Below are 17,460 nucleotides of genomic sequence, written 5' to 3' on the forward strand. Positions count from 1 at the left end.
GTGAAGTGGCCATAAGCCAAGGAAGCCAACTGATGCCAACTATCACCAAAAACTGGAAGAGGCAAGGAAGGATTCTGTCTCCAGAGCCTCCAGAGGAAATATGGCTTTGCCAATACTTTTGATTTTGGATTTCTGGTTTCTAGAGCTCTGAGAGAATGTATTTGTTATTTTAAGGCATCCAAGTTTAGGTATTTGTTACAGTAACCACGGGAAACTAACCTAGGCCTTACACTAATGGAGCAGAAATCACAGAGCACTGTTTTCCTTTATGTACCATTAAAAACAAAATGAAAACTTCCATGAATTAGAATCTGCTTTAAATAGATCAAAGAGTCTTAGTAAATAAGGATTTGCAAACAGCGATAAAATTAAAGTGGCCCAATCTTCTGTAAGCATTATGCTTAATGGTTTTTTTTAAATACAAGATCATACCTTCAATAACTGAAATATAGGACTCTTTAACCTAATAAGAGATTACTCTAAGAAAATAATTATGTTGTAAACTATCTTTCATCTCCACTTATCTGGTGACTGCCTGATAATGAACATCAGATTTTATCACATCTCATGTGCTTTCATTTCTAGTTTTACGGTAAGCTGTTTAATGTCATTTGTGTCTTCCTATTAAGTTCTTTTTATCTTGACTCATTTTTTGTCATTCTGCCTGATGTATAATTAGATGACACTCTGTACTGTGTAACCAAAACTGGTAGCATAACTGCAGAAGCTGGCTTCGTTTTAGGGCAGCAAGTCATGTCATCAAGACAAAGCTAAATAATTAGATGAAATTACAAAATGAGTCTGGTTCAATCTCCGAATAAATTCAGAAGTCCGACATCACTGAACAATCCTAAAAGTCTCTTCCAAATCTGAGGTTCCACAGTTACCCATTTAAGCGTCAGACACACCACCACTTCAAAATGTTAGATAGTATTTTATTTGCTCATTTATTTAGGTGCATTTTGGGGAGCAGCTGAAGTTCCTGCTGGGTCTAGGAATAAAAAGTCCATTCATGAACCGATCAATGTCACTGGTTGCCAGAACACACCTCAAGGAAGAAACTGGGGGAGGCAGAGAATACAACACGAGGGCCAGTGGAAAAGGGCAGGAGCTCTCCTCTATTCCGTTCCTCACCATTTTTGTCTTGAGACCCCTGATCCCCTTCCCACACTTGTCCTGCTGTGTAGGTGGGCAAGACCTGAGGGTCAAGCAAGAGCGTGCCCTGGCGCACATGCCATACTCCCTTGCCCAGACCTCACTTTGCCCATTATCAGCTTCACTGGGAGGGAGCATGAACCCTTACCAGTACCCCCCTGCCCCCCAAGGAAGATCTGGTCCCCAGCGCCCGTGTGTGTGTGGGGGGGGACGAACCTTGCAGACCACTCCGCTCCCGGGAGGCGGTGTGGGCGAATGGACTCGGACCCGCCAGGCCTCCCAGGATGTAGCGGATGCTGGAAGGCAAGGGTCCTGCAGACTTGGGCGTCAGCTCGACGCGTCCAGTTTTCAACCCGTTCTCGGGGCTGAGGCTCCCCCAAAGAGGTAGCCGATTTTCCAAGCAGAGGTCAGGGCGCCTCTAACTCTGCAGGCTCCAACCGAGAACCAGGAGACTCAAAGTGGCCTCCCCTTCTCCCGGCGCACACGTCAACGCCGGCGTCGGGAAAGTGCCGTAATGCCCTGAAGAAGAGCGACGCTATAAACCACCTCGCACCCCGCCGCCACAGCTGCTGAATGAGAACCACGCTAGCAGTCCCCGTAAGCTCACGGCGAAGCAAAAGAAAGTTTCTCTGTGGATGTACTCTAGGAGATCGGGCAGCTATGCCTAAAGGCTTGTCGGAGAGGGACCCTCGATAAGGCTAAGTGGCTATGGAGCCTAACGTCTCTCCCGTATAGAGTCATTCCTAAGGTTCTGCAGGTCCTGGAGTTCAGCGAGTCTGTCATCTCTACCCGGCAGCCAGCTTCCCTTACACGATCGCTTGAGCAGGCCCACCTGGCCCAAGTGTCCACTTCAGAGCATTTGCACTTGGGAGCATCGGCCAGAGTCGCCGTGGTCGTGTGCACGTCTATTATGAGGCGCGTGGTAGTGATGGCGGCGCTCAGTGAGACTTTCCTGTCACTGGATACTACTACTCCCAGCCCTCCTCAAAGCCGCCGGAGCTACCCCCTGGTCTTTAGTTTACTAGTGGCAATTTGACTTGCTCTGCTGCATGTCTGGAGGGACCGTGGAAAGTGTGGAGAGGCCTCGGGGATTAAGCGATCGTAGCTTAAAAAGAAAAAAAGCCAAACAAATAAACAAAACCCACCCACCCTAACAAACATGAGGCTGCTGGAGAGAATGAGGAAAGAATGGTTCATGATTGGAATAGTGCTGGCGATCGCCGGAGCTAAACTGGAGCCGTCCGTAGGGGTGAATGGGGGTAAGTGCTGCACCTCTGACCGCTCCATCGCGGTTCCCACTTCAGAACTAATTTTCAGAGTCTTGGAAAGGAGAGGAAACCGTAATTGGGGAGTGTCTGCTTCTCTCAAGGGCACTGACCAGCTCAGGGTGTCCTCCGGCCCATTCTGCTGATGTTTTAATTTACCAATCCCGGAGATTGTAATTAGGAATGGGGCAAATGAATTTGAACGCAGGTTACCTTTTCCGTGAGCAATCTATGAGTATCCTTAGTGTTAGGGAGTGAGGTTACTGAGGATGAAACTTAACTCCTCTTGCCTTCAGAGTAGCATCCTATCCCAAGGGACGTTAGGTTGCCAGGAGTTCCTTATCTATCTTGGCCACCATTACCTTGTCTATTTCCGGATTCCTCCTCCTTCCCGGCCCCACGTTTTAAAAAAGGGGCGGGGGTTGGAGTGGGAGAAGAAAAGGGGACACCCCTTCAGTCTCCCAACTCAGACTCTGTGGCCCACATGTTGCAGAGTGATGATTTGTTGCAATTGCCACCGCTCCAGAAACTCCCAAGCCGACTGACACGTTGCACTTTTTCATTACAGGACACTACTTCCGTGTGCTGCCGGGACTCATTTGCTAGTACTCTAACAGATCCAGGCTGTGTTAGACTATGAGCAGTGTGTATTTTGGCAAGGAAATGTAGGCAGGATAAAATCATACTCAGATCCCTGAATAGTGAGTGGGAGACTTGTAATGTGGTGGTGGGCATTGGTGGAAATATTAGTCTTTTATTCCCCTTGCTGCGGTTTCCCCCTTACACAATCATAAACATTAATTGGATTTCTCCAATTCATTGTCTTTTTGACCTTGTCAGTTTCCACCTTTATTGATAGTTTTAATAGGGTCAGTCACACAACAGGGACAGAGAATGACCGAAGCGAGTACCCACAATTTTTTAGGAAGTTCTCAGAAGGATATTTGAAGTTATATGTACCTTTTTGTTAAATGTTAAATTTGTGCAATGATCTCTCATTAGAACAGTGGTTCATTCAAGCATCCACCCTTAATTCCTCCGTTTAGAAGTAGCTTCAGAGAACATTTTGAAAGGAATTTTTTGAACAAAGACTGTGAGGATTAAAAGTTTTTTGTGTATTTTATGTTTTTTTCCCCTTCTGTAGTCAACTTAGTACAAAATGTGTGAATGTGTAACTGAGAATAAACCTGATATTCATCATGGTTTCTTCTTCGGATCTTTGACCTGGCTTCTCCGGGAGCTTTTGGCAAACTTGTGAATGCTGGTATTTCAAATTCTGTCAAATGAGTACTCTCTGTCTCTGGAACTAGCTGGAGAGGCAGAATTCAAGTTAGAGTGTCTTTGTGGTGATCTGGAATGCACATGTAAGTAGCATCAGTAACATACTTTGTAGCGTATGGTGTTAGATCTCTTATTTCCTCATTGTTAAGGTGTAATTACCGGTGATGTATTATCTTCAAGTTTAAATCTGCAGGCGCAGGTTTTGGTAAAATACTTTTTATCTTACATTCCAAGGATGCTGTCAGAAGAAGGGTTACTGAACATAGAATCATTTCCCTCAGGCTTCGTCGAAGTGGCGTGCCTAAGATGGATTCTGTAGTCTTGTTTGTTCCTTCTGACTCTGCTTCTTGAAGTTTTGGTATATTATTGTATCTTAAAAATGCTTAACATTTTTTCCAGTACTTGTGCTGTTAATTCATTTCTTTGTCTCATTATAAGAGTAGAATGTTAAGGGGCGCCTGGGTGGCTCTGTTGGTTGAGTGTCCTACTCTTGATTTCAGCTCAGGTCATGGTCTCATCGGTCAGTGAGCCTTGTGTGGAGATCTGGGCTGAGAGTTGACAGTGAAGGGCTTACTTGGGTTTCTGTCTCCCTCTCTCTCTCCCTTTCCTCCCTCTCCCCCTTTCCTCTCTTCAAAATTAAAAAAAAAAACATTAAACAAAAAGAGGAGAATGTTAAGAACTAAAAGGACCTTTAAGTATTTTAAGCTAACATGCTGCTTTTACAGTTGATGAAGATACTGAGACCCCAGGTCAGGTGACTCATCCTTGGTTAGTTAGACCCAAGGAAGAAGCCCTGGACACCAGGGCACTCTCTTTATTTCATACGAGTTGCAAAATCCATATACATTTTTTGGAAAAAAATAATTTAAAGTGAATAACTATTGTAAAGAAGGGTTCTATGCAATAAAGATATTTTCTATGCCTCAATTTTTAGCCCAGAAGAATGGAGCAGAATCAGCAAATATTGAATAACAATGTACTCAGATGAACTGATAGCTGTCCATGTATAAAGGTTACTTTTTCCAAAAAAGTAAACCAAACAATTGTTTAGTATTTCTTCTTCTTTTTTAAATTTTATTTTAGAGAGAGAGCATGAGCAAGGGAGAGAGAAAGATTCTTAAGTAGATTCCATGTTCAGTGGGGAGCCCGACATGGGGCTAGATTCCAGATTGATAATTTTGTTGAGCTTTTAATTGACCTTCCCACCTGCGAAACCTCTTAAATAGAAATAAACCTCCAAATAGTACCTAGTAACACTTTCACTTTACAAGCTAAAACAACAAAAATTTAGGAACAAGGAGAGGAATGGTTGCTGAAAATGTTTCTATTGCATCTTGCTCTTTAGAATGGTCTAAAGCACCTCTGTATACTTGTAATTTTTAGTTAAAGATTCCATTTATGGGCTCTGTACACTTGAGGATGTGATTTTTAGTGCATTCACACTGACTGAACCGTTTTCTTTTTTTTAAAATTTTTTGTAAGCTTATTTATTTTGAAAGAGACTGTATAAGTGGGGGAGGGGTAGCAACAGAGAGAGAGAAAGAAAGAGAGGGAGAAAGAATCCCAAGCAGGCTCCATATTGTCAGCACAGAGCTCAGTGTGGGGCTCGAACCCACAAAGCTGTGAGATCATGATCTGAGCCAACCCCAAGGGTCAGACACTTAACTGACTGAGCCACCCAGGTGCCCCTGAATGATTTTCAGTAGAACAGTTTTCTAGATATTGTTTTAGGAAAGGTTTTAGTAGTCTTCAACTTGTTAAGGTGTTTGCTTCATCTTTACCTGGACCAGCACCTTAACAACTATACTCTTTATATGTAGATGCAAGATTTCTACACTTAAGTATCAGAGCTATGTTCTGACCTCCCTTTGAAAACAATCTGTATAGCCATTAGATGAGTCGTACATTGCAGGAAATTTATAGGTAATGGAAACCCTAAAATTAGAGAAGTTGAATGACTTTTCAAATGAGAAAAAATATAACATGTACTAGCCTCGATAATTTAATTCTTAGTTCTCTGTTGTTTTTACTCAGTACATTTCATTTTTAAATACGTAGAAGAAAGTTGAAAATAAAAGGCCAATGTGTAGATTTTGAGTTTTGATAATCTACTCCAGTGCAACCCAAGGAAGTGTGGAGCTATGCACACTTTATAGTTACCAGAGTCTAACACTGTGCTATTCATTCCTGGGAAGAGAAAGGTTTACTTCTTTGGAAGTACAGAGTAAGTTTCTCATTTCTACCTGCATCTTAATTTAGATTATTGACATTAATAAGACGTAAATCCTAAAAGGAAACTGCTTCATTTTTCCATTAAAAAAACTTACGGTGAAACATGTTAGAGCTTAAGTGCATTAGCATGAATATCTTAGATTAGGTTTAGGAGTGAAATGTACTTGGCGATGAGTAGATTTTATGAAATGGTAATAGTTCCTTGCATTCTGAAGCATTCCAGATAATTTTCTTTTATCTTCCCCATGGATGTGGGGAGCCCAAAAATTACCTTGCTTTTTTCTGGCTAATTTTTCTTCTCATTTTGCTTTCCCTTTCCATTTTTACTGATCAGCATTATTATTATTATTATTATTATTATTATTATTATTTTGCTTTTATTTAAAGGAAAAGCTAAAACTTGTATTTCCACTTTGAACTTTATAGCTGTCTGAAGATTCAGGTTTTATTCAGATCTATTTTGGTGACGTGGAGGATGTAATCATGGTCTTGGAGAGGGGACAAATCTCATTTTTTTTTTCACATCTCATTTTTATATGTAGTCTCATCTCTCACCTCTGTGCAAATATTTACCAAGTGTTTATTTCAGCACTGTGTGACTTCTAGGTTCCCATTCCTAACTTGGGCAATCTAATAATATCTCAGTCATCACGATTCAAAGGGGCTTTAGGTCTCTCCAAATCAGAGTTAATTTCTTCTTCCCTTTTAAAAGGTACATTGTAGGAAGCCATGGGATATCCTCACCATGTTCTTCCACCACGTAAAGTTGTTTAGCTGTGTATCTAATATAAAAGACAGTGAACCCCATCTCCGAGATTTAGAACATTAAAAGCCAGGAACCATCCCACTGAATTATGCCAAGTAGTTCATAGTTATTATGTGTATTTATGTATGTATGTGTGGAATGTGAGAAGGGTTAGCTTCTTAAAAAGTAGTTGTTGGGCAACTAAGGTAGATGCTTTAGCTGACCCAAAGAAACTTTCAATCTATGTAAATGTCATGTGCTTGCTATGGAGATAATCTTTGGACATGTTCCCTAGCTTTCCCTTGCAACCACATTGCTAATTTTAACCCATCCTGCCCTACTGTGGGCAGAAGTGTAGTTGATAAAAAATAAGGTCTCATAAAAAGCAGGGGATTGGAGGAACATAAAAATGAGCTCAGACAAACAAATGAACAAACATGATATTTAAAATTCCTGGAAGACGTTTACTTCCAAAACAAGCTGGATTCCTTGACTTTAAAATCTGTTCCTGAATCTCCTTCCTCAGTTGTAGAGGAAATAGTGTTTGTAAGTGTGAACTGCAGAGACATATTCATTCACAAGTGAATGAAAATGTATTTCTTTTTAAGTTTCGGACCACTTTTACTGCCCTGAAAGGTAATGCCTTCTGCTCTTACCTTCTTCCGTTTGGTTCCTTTTCTCAGATCTCAGCAAAATAATTTGTGTAAATGCCACATACAAGAATTTGTTGCCGTGTTTGAGGAGATCTTTTTTTTAAGGCATTTATATGCCTAACATATAGTACATGATTAGTAAGTGCTTGTTGACTAGTGACTTTTCCTGGGCTTGGTCTTCCCTATTGAGCGGTATCTGTGGGTATAGTGAAGGGCTGCAGCGAATGGAGGAGCCATGATTGTGGTTCTGTTATTTTGCTTAAGGGAGTGCATTAGTCTCCTCTGCTGCCACACCAGAAACACAGATTGGGTGGCTTAGGACAACAGAAATTTATTTTACAGAAATTATTCTGGAAGCTAGAATTCTGAAGCTGAGGGCTGTGCTCCCACTGAAGGCTCTCGGGAAGAATCCTTCCTGGTTTCTGGCTTGTGGTGGTTGCCAGTTGTCTTTGGTGTTTCTTGGCTTATGGTAACAGGACTCCAGGCGCTGCCTGTCTTCACATGGCCATCTCCCCCCTGTGTGTTCACATTTACCTATACTTGTAAGAATACCAGTCATAGGGTTAAGGTCCACCTTAATCCAGTAACACCCCATCTTGATTCAATTACGTCTGCAAAGAACCAATTTCCAAATAAGGTCATATTCATAGGTTCTGGGGGGACATGAATTTAGGAGGACACTATTCAACTCAACACGAGAGGGCTGAATAGGATGTCAAATATGAGACGATCAGATTTTAAAATGGTGGCATATGCCAGTGTTTCTCAACCTCAGTGCTACTGACATTTTGGACGCGGTAATTCTTAGTTGCTGCGAGGACTGTCATGTGCCTTCCAGGTTGTTTAGCAGAATTCCTGATCTCTGTCTACTAGACACCAGTAACACACCCCCCTGGCAGAGTTATAACAACCCAAAACAGTTTCCAAACATTGCCAAACGTGTGTGGGAGGCAGAGTCGCTCCTGCTGGAAAACCACTGGTATTCAGGTACAAAATGGCATTTTCTCAGAACGGCATCTTTTCAAAGTGTATTGTTCTTTGGCTAATGTATTAGGTCTTCAAGACAGTTGTATGAGGTGACACAAAGAAGTAAATATTAGTTAGGGTTGCCGCTGTTGTCCTCATAGTGTTAACACGTTTGGGGTGATGCCAAAGATTTTAACTAACTCCAGAGATGATTTTCTAGATTAGGAAAGATTAGGCCTGTTGGTTCACAATAGTATAGCCAGGGCCTGGCACAATGTAATAATACTTGCAAACAACATATTGTTATACTCTATTGCTCTATATGCATTGTGTCATTCACATAGTAAATGCTCAGTACATCTTTGTAGAATGAATACCCATGGGCCAAACTGAACGTATGCATGGATATAGGTTTTTATTTCTGGTATCCTACAAGGAATAAAATAATATTTGCTAAAGAGAAGGGAACTTCTTCCATTGATTCTCTTTCTCTCTCTCTCTCTCTCTCTCTCTCTCTCTCTCTCTCTCTCTCTTTCTCTCTCTTTTTTCCTGGTTTGGGGAATTTTGGTTTTTGTGTAAGTACTGATACTATGGCAGATACATTAGACGTTACACTGAAGAAATTTGCTATTTGCTCTCCTGTGTGAGAGCAGTTTATTTTTACTCTGCTGGTCTGAGGATACTGTACTGAACTGAGTAGCTGTGGTTCTTGCCTTCTGGAAAATCGCCTTTGGAGTTGGACTGCATCACAACAAATGCTCAACCCTGTCAGAACAGTAATGTAATAAGGGCAACACTAAGATTTGAAGTACTTTTTGCACTTCCTCAATGGATTCTTTTTTCATACCAAGTGATCTACAGGAAATTCTTATCTAATAGTAACTTATTTCTCTCTCTTTAGGACCACTGAAGCCAGAAATAACCGTCTCCTACATTGCTGTTGCAACAATATTCTTTAACAGTGGACTCTCATTAAAAACAGAGGTACTGTCACCTATGGGACATATCAAAAGCAGGGAGAAAATTTCAAGTTTTGGTTATTATTTTGAAATATCAGAATCCTTTTGTAAAGATGTATGTAACTATGGTCCAAAAGCATCACTATAATAGAGGATTTTGGCAAAAGACTTGTGTTTTGAACCTACCTATTATAGAAATTTTGTAGTTGAACAACATGGACCTTGAGGGTGTGGTCACAATGGGCATATTTTTAATACGGCAACTGAACTGAATGAAGCATCCACTTGAGGTCTTCCTCAGAGTATGGTGGTCAATAGGGTGGTGACTGCTGTGGCGACTTTAGTTGTTGATGTTTAGTTGGGTTTCCTTAACTTTGGTTCTCGGGACTCGTGCTGCTCAAGTGATGCCTGTTATGTTGTAACTTTAACCAATTTGTATTTTTTAAAGTATATTCTTTGCTGGTATACCTATTAAATATTAATAAATATTTTAAGAGAAAAATTGGGATTTTTCATACCATGTCACAATTTATCATGAAGACATATGGTTAATGTTACTTATTGATAAATGTGTCACTGAATTCTGAATTCTCCCAGAATTAAAGAAATCAGACATTTTTAACATTCAGGAGAGGAATGAGTAGAATTTATGATTCTCTTTTGACTTATAATATAAAAGGAGAAGAAAAAGAAGAGAAAATACCTATTTGCTCTTGAAGAAATGACCTTGGGTTTTTTAAAGTTGTTATTCTAAGCTGCTTATTCTTATGTAAATAGGGAAATCTTACTATGCAAGGATTTTTTTTTTTTTTTGGAAATAGCTTTTTAAGTTAAAATTTTGTTTCAGAATCATGTCTTGCTTTACTTATTTTCTTTTATTTTAATGTGATTTGAATGAGGACCAAATTTAGTTACAAGGACCATCCTAGTAGCAATATAGAAAAAATATGGTTTTAGTAAATTTATGTATTCTGTAGTTATCTGGTTGGTATAAATCTTTTTATTGGAGCATTTTTTTAAAAATATAGATGGGATCCCTGTGTACTATCTGGTTAATTATATCTCAAAAATTCTGAATATTCTCACTACCTGTTCTATTGAAAATAACTGACATAGAATGGAATTTCCTAAATATGTTAAATTCCAGCTTTTGCAAATTATATTGACATGGAAGGACTATGATCAGTGCTTACAGGGCTCAGTTTTTTCTGTCAACACCTTCATTCTACTGGTTCTCAAACGTGGTGCCTAGTGATACAGAAAAATATTTACTACCCCCTTGGTACTGGACTGTTCTTCCTTGGAGGTCTTCCTGCTGGTCTTGGCTAATGCCCTTTGTGAGCAGCTGCCTCACCCAAGTCCTCTACTTGGGCCGTTGCTCTAACTATGTCCCCTGGTGGCTGCTTAAGGGCTACAGCTGTTACTTATGCCATGAGAAACCTGGCAAGAGACTTGATTCTCTCACTCCTTAGCTTCTTGCTTAATGTGATTCTGCAAAGCAGCCAACTTGGTGGGATGCAGGAGTTCAAGAAGGAAGAATGTCACGGCTCTCAGCGTTTCTCTAAGGGCCAAGTTCTTCTGTCAGCACCTAGGAAACCTTCAGAGTATTCCAGCTAATTTGGATCTAATGATAAAATGCCTTGGTCCCGTGCTTATCACGGTATCTAAGTAGCCATCAAAGCCATTTCTTCCATCAATGGCCCTTTTCACTATACTACTTGTAAGTCACTTTCAAGATCCATTCAGTTGAAGATGTTCTAGATTGCATCCTTGTGTCCTTTTAAACCGTTTTTAAGCCCTGCTAATTTCCTGGGCATCTCTACCAAGGGTTTAAAGTTAGGAGGTCGAAATCTTGTTATTTGCTTTCTAGTTAATAGTCTTAAATTTATTTCAGTGGGGACTACTATATTAGACCCTTATTAAAATAGTGCATTTTGACATGCAGGAGACAGTAAGTTATCACTGACTTGAGTTTATTTGAGAGCATTTACATTGGTCCCATCCATGTTTGGTTTATATCGAACATTTCATGTAGGATTACCCATACATTGACGGAATGATATATGTTCTAAAATTTGTTTTGCTCACTTATTAAAATCATAAAGAACTCTGTTAATATTAAAAAGATTTCATGCTAAATCTTAAGTTTTATATGACTGTTGATTTCTAGATTTTAAAATATCTGTTGAAATGTCTTCTGAAAATATATTGTATTCAAGTCAAGTAAGGTCACATTTGAAGTATATTTGATGTTTAGCTAATTAGGAGCTACAGTTTCAGAGGATTTGTCACTTAATAGAGCGTGGCAAATCTCATCTAAACAAATACCTGTTTAGTGCCTGTGGCCACAAGGCACTGTGTTGGCACTGAGATAGAACCAGAGATGAGCAAGATGTTCAGGGCCTGGCAAGGGTCCTGAGTAGTGCAGATTATAAAGTCTTTCCTTATTTTCCTCAACAGATTATTTTTTGAAGTTCTATTATCTTAGAAGTAAATATAGCAAAGTCTAAACTTTCTGTTCATGCTGTTTGTTTCTAGCCCAGAGCTATGAGGCTGATTTCTCACAAGTGAATCAAATAAAGGTCAAATAAGGGTTAGAAGGGAAATTGATATACAATGAAAATATTTCTACATCTCAGTCAGAGCCCCTTATTTTAAGCAATTCTCAATACTGTCAGATATAATTCTGGTTTAATAAGTATTTGGAGTATCTCCTTAAGTTTACTTTAATGGAATTTGACCTGTATTACATGTGAATAAATAAAATGTCATGCAGAATCAACTTTTCGATAATTCATGATGGCATTTATTTGAGTACGTGGCCCTAAATTCTGTGTGGGTATGCATGGAATAGGACTATTTTGGATGTTACTGTGTTCATTACCTTTTCTTTTCCTTGTTACCTTATTTTATCTTTATGTTTGTATGAAGAAGGTATGGAAAATCTATAACCCTGGGTTTTTGTGATAGTCTTGAAAATCTTAGGGATACCTCATGCCTGTTATTTCCCTATTTTCAAGAGGCCCAACATTGTCGGGCTTTGTGATTCATTTTACTGGATTCTTTATTGTTCCATTGCCCTGAGGCAATGGTAGTTGTTTGTAATTGTCACTTATTAGATCAGCTAGTATTTTTAAACTACATTTTGGTTTTTAAAACTTTGTCTGATTATAAAACTGGTATTTACCCATTGTAGAAAGATCAGAAAGAATAAAAATAATAAGCATTAACATCTCTGTGATTTTTTGGTCCCTTTTTTCCTTAAACATGTTTTATACATAGAATATTTAAAAATGAAATACTTAAAAAATTATATATATGTAAGTATACACATATGTATATGTAAACTTGCATAGTATCAAATACATATACACATAATCATTTTTTCTTATGTGATACTTGTATGGTGGTAATTTTTTATATAATGTAATATTTTAATTTAATTTTTCTACGTATATATAAAATTTATATTTTGCTTACTTTCATGAACATAAATCAAATGGTACAAAAGTATATATGATAAGAAGTCTTCTTTTCTCCCCTCTAGCTGATACCTGGACATAACTAATGTTAATAGTTTCTATGTATCTTTCCAGAGATATTCTGTATAAACACATGTGTATTGTACCCCCTTCAAGCAAGGGTATTTTGTACTGCTTGCCACCTTGTCTTGTTTTAATCAAAAAACATATCTTAAAGATTGTTCCATATCAACACATAGAGAACTCCGTGTTTCTTTTTGTATGATGGAAAGCATTCTATTTTATGAATGTGTCATGCTATATTTTACTAGTCCTCTACTGATGGACATCTAGGTAATTTGTAAAGTTTTGCTATTACAAAAATGCTGCAAAGGCTAACCTAAAAATTGCCCATGTTCCCACAGTTGGGAGAAAGTGTGAAGGATTACTTCCTGGAAGTGGAATTGCTAAGTCACATGATACGTGCAGTGTTACGTTGTGACAGATATTCCAAATACCTAAAACAGTGCAGGGTTCTCACTGACGGAAGGAATGAGTTGCCAGATTGTGTCCTTAGATTGTGCCAATTTATATTCCTATTGGTTAAGTAGGGAAGGACCTTGTGTTCCCACATGCTTGTCAACACGGCTTTAACATGGTTTTTAATCTCCTAGCAGTCTGGTTATACCTTAATTTACTTAATTATTCACCCATTTTTGGACTTAACTCATTACCTGATAGGTGATGCTGTTGTGATCGATTCTGCATGTAAATGCTTGTACCACTTTTTATATCCTTAGGTTAAGTACCTAGACATAACCTTTTGGGGGGCCAAGAATGTGGATTGTATTATAGTCCTTGATATATATTCCCAAATTACTTTTCAGAAAAGTTGTGCTGTTTCACATTCCTATCTAAAGTATATGCAAATGCCTTAGGTACTGCATTCTGGCTGATCATTTAGTTACTATTAAAAAATTAGAATATAGGGGTGCCTGGGTGGTTCAGTCAGTTAAACGGCCAACTTCAGCTCAGGTCATGATCTCATGATTTGTGAGTTTGATCTCTGCGTCGGGCTCTGTGCTGACAGCTCAGAGCCTCGAGCCTGCTTTGGATTCTGTGTCTTCCTCTCTCTCAGACCTTCCTCTGCTCATGCTCTGTTTCTCTGTCTTTCAAAAATAAATTAACATTAAAAAATTTTAAAAAATTAGAATATTAATATTTATTTGGCATTTATCAAATACCTCTGAGTATATCTAAGTGGCATTTGGTTTCAAAACTGCTGAGAATTCATGGAACTACTGGTACTCAAGTTTTCTCTGGATTGGACCTTTAAGAATTCTGATACAAGGATGGCTTTAATCTTCCATCTGATCCATGGACCTGGTGTGGCGTCTGGTCTACCCAGTGTTTTCCATTTGCCAGAAATTCCTTAGATGTCATTCCGGATGTTCTGTGACCACACTGGCACTGTTGCGTGTCTTCACACGGGGGATGGGTAATGGGAGCTGATGAGACAGATTCTGGAAAGTGGTGATCGGAGTCTGCATTACCCACTTACTGTCCGTTAAACTGATAAGCTTTGGCAAATGTCTCTGAGGCTGAGGCTCTCTTGAATGTCTTACTTGAACTAGGGTAGACATCACCGTGCTGTTTGTAACCGGTGAGTCTCTGGCATCTCTGGTGTGCTTTAATGACTTCCTGCGTGTTTTATAGGACTGTACTACTTTTTCTACCACTTTCTGAGTTTGTTTTCTTTCAACAGAATAGCCACATAGCTCAAAGAAATTCGTATGTAAATGCCTTTGAATTTGTACATATTTGAACCCCAAAGTTTATCTCATTATCTGTTTTTAGCTGTGAGACATATAACGTGCCTGGTGGATCATGTGCAATGTGAGTGTCTTCCCGCTGGGGCAGTAATGTGACACGATGGAGGGAGGAGAGATGTGTTTGCTACGGTGGCTCTCAACCTCCGTCTCCTCCTCGGTAAAACAGCCTGATAATATCTGCTGGGAGCTGCGGCGAGGATTAAATGAGATAACCTACATAAAGTGGCAGGCTCAGCAGTGCTGCTGTTCTGTATGCATTCGCAAAGAAATCCAGAAAGTTTATTTTGGGGAGAAAAAGCCATTTTGAATCATAGAATATTATCGCAAAAAACATTTTTAAAAATTAGGATTTGTGTGTAGATTTGGTGACATCTTGCCAAAGTGAGGCCTTGCTAGAGGTTAGTCATTTAATTAAAATGTGAGAGGTCCTTAAGTAGTTACATACTTATTTGCTTATAGTGGTTAACAATCCTCAGGTTTGTACTACTGTAAAGATACTTAGCTCAGTCCTGGTCCAGAATTTTACAAATCTGAATTGTTGGGGTATTTATATATTCAAAATAAAATTATAATATTTCAAAATTTTATATTAAAATACTTCTTTGTTTTTCTTAAAGTCTGTCTGTTATGCTTAGAGGTAAGAGTTTTAGCTCTGAAATACTTCCAAGTTAAAAGCTAATTTATTTGGTGTGATTTTAGTAGCAGCCTTTCCTCAGAAAAATAATATTCTGACCTTTGCTGTTTTGTGTCTTTCATTTTTTCAGGAGCTGACCAGTGCTTTGGTGCATATAAAGCTGCACCTCCTCATCCAGGTCTTTACACTTGCATTCTTCCCAGCGACAATGTGGCTTTTCCTTCAGCTTCTATCAATCACACCCATCAATGAATGGCTTTTAAAAGGGTACGTCAAACTACTTTGAAGGGTCCACTTTTAATGAGGCATCTGTAGTGACATTCTTGTTTCCGTGGCAACTATATGCAAAAGGACTTGTGTGTGGTATCTTATAAGAAAATAAAAACACTTTAAAAATTATTATCACTGAAAAAAATTTTTTTAAGTTGTTTGTTTATTTATTTTGAGAGAGACAGAGACAGCACAAATAGGGGAGGGGCACGGAGACAGGGAGAGAGAGAATCCCAAGCAGACTCCATGCTGCCAGCACAGAGCTAGATCCGGGGCTTGAACTCACGAAGCCATGCCAACTGAGTCATCCAGGTGCCCCTAAAAATTATTCTCCTTTAAAATGGTAGTGTTCATCAAGAAGGTTCACCAAAGAACTTTATAACACAATCATTTCTTGTTTGTTTGTTTGTTTTTTGCTTATTTCTAAGGGTTTTATTAGTCAGTTGTTTTAAATTGTAATTTCAGGGCCACTGGGTGGCTCCCTCGGTTGAGCATCTGACTTTGGCTCAGGTCATGATCTTGCTGTTCTTGGGTTCGAGCCCCACCTTGGGCTCTGTGATGACTGCTCAGAGCCTGGAGCCTGCTTCAGATTTTGTGTCTCCTGCCCTCTCTGCCTCTTCCCTGCTCACATTCTGTCTCTCTCTCAAAAATAAATAAACATTAACAAAATTAATTGTAGTTTCAGTATAGTTAATCTACAGTGTGATATTAGTTTCAGGTATATAGTATAGTGACTTGACAGAGTTTATTTCTGTATTTTGAGAGAGAAAGAGAGAGAGAGAGAGAGGCAGAGGTAGAGAGAGAGGGAGAGAGATGATCCCAAACAGGTTCCATATGGTCAGTGCGGACCCCAGTGTGGGTCTTGAACTCATGAATCGTGAGGTCATGACCTGAGCCTAAATCAAGATTTGAACACTTAACAGACTGAGCCACTCAAGTGTCCAGTGATTTGACAATTCCATGTATTACTCAGTGATCGTCAAAGTACATGTACTCTTAATTATAACACAGTCTTAAAATGTTTAATCTTCACATTCTGGGATGGACACTGTTCTGAAAATTTTAAAGAGCTGTGTTGGGAGAAAGATGGAAGGGACTAGAAGATGTAAGATATGTGTGCATGTGTAGAATGTAGACTGTCAGTTGGGTACTTTAACTTGTATATTCTATATCTTACCAAATGTAGACAGATAGTGGCTAAATATAAGTTTTTAGAACTATAGGAAAGAAAAAATATATAAGGAGCAAACATTTACTTTATTACTTGTTCTCTTTTATGCTTGATATGATAATTGAATTAACAATAGATTTGTATTAAACACTTTTCTTCCATAAAAATGACATCGTGTTTATTCAAAAGATTTAATGAATTCAGAAAATTGAAATGGTTTAAAATTACAATTTAGCAATATGGTATAATAGTGAAAACACTGAACTTAGAGCTTGGAAGTCACTTTCTGACCCTGTCCCTAACTCGCTGTGTGACTTTGAAGAAGTCATGTAATAGTGTTGAACCTCAATTTGCTGCCTATAAATAATGAGAATAGTCACACTTTTTCTGTCTGCTTGATAGTAATGTTGAGGATCGCAACTGAGATTACTTATTCTTGTATTCAAGTCACTTGTTTAGTTCGCACTATGTGCCAGGAGTTATAATAGTTGTTGGAGAAATAATAGTCAACAAAAATGGCAAAGTGCGAGTTAGTTTTGCACGGTGGGAAGACTTGGGTGTGATTGACAATAAACAAGTAGGTAGATGACCAAGACAGGTCAGTGATGGAAAGTAAAACACAGTGTGAGATGGTTAAAAGTGGTTGGGTAGGCAGGCCAGTGATGAATTTACATGATAGAGTTCTTGGGGCAGAATGTTTTAGGCAAAGACAGTAGAATGTGCAAAGGCTGTAAGGCAGGAACAAGTCTGGTGTATTCTAGGGTCAGGAAAATGATGATGATGGCCAGAGCCTGGAGATACAGAGGAAGAATAATAGGACTTGGAATTGGAAAGGT

General features: G+C 38.9%; 1 protein-coding gene across 1 annotated transcript in view; it reads left to right on the forward strand.

Moving 5' to 3' along the window:
* Positions 1-2,096: 2,096 nt before the first annotated feature.
* SLC10A7 (solute carrier family 10 member 7) overlaps positions 2,097-17,460 on the forward strand; it is a 248,647-nt gene continuing 233,283 nt past the window's right edge. Inside the window, exons 1-4 of the mRNA XM_029950898.1 lie at positions 2,097-2,414; positions 9,199-9,281; positions 15,314-15,450; positions 17,072-17,201. Coding sequence (XP_029806758.1) covers positions 2,315-2,414; positions 9,199-9,281; positions 15,314-15,450; positions 17,072-17,201 — 450 coding nt within the window. The 5' untranslated portion in view covers positions 2,097-2,314. The remainder of the gene's footprint in view (positions 2,415-9,198; positions 9,282-15,313; positions 15,451-17,071; positions 17,202-17,460) is intronic.

This window comes from Suricata suricatta, chromosome 1 (assembly GCF_006229205.1).
Source record: "Suricata suricatta isolate VVHF042 chromosome 1, meerkat_22Aug2017_6uvM2_HiC, whole genome shotgun sequence".
Classification (NCBI taxonomy): Eukaryota; Metazoa; Chordata; class Mammalia; order Carnivora; family Herpestidae; genus Suricata; species Suricata suricatta.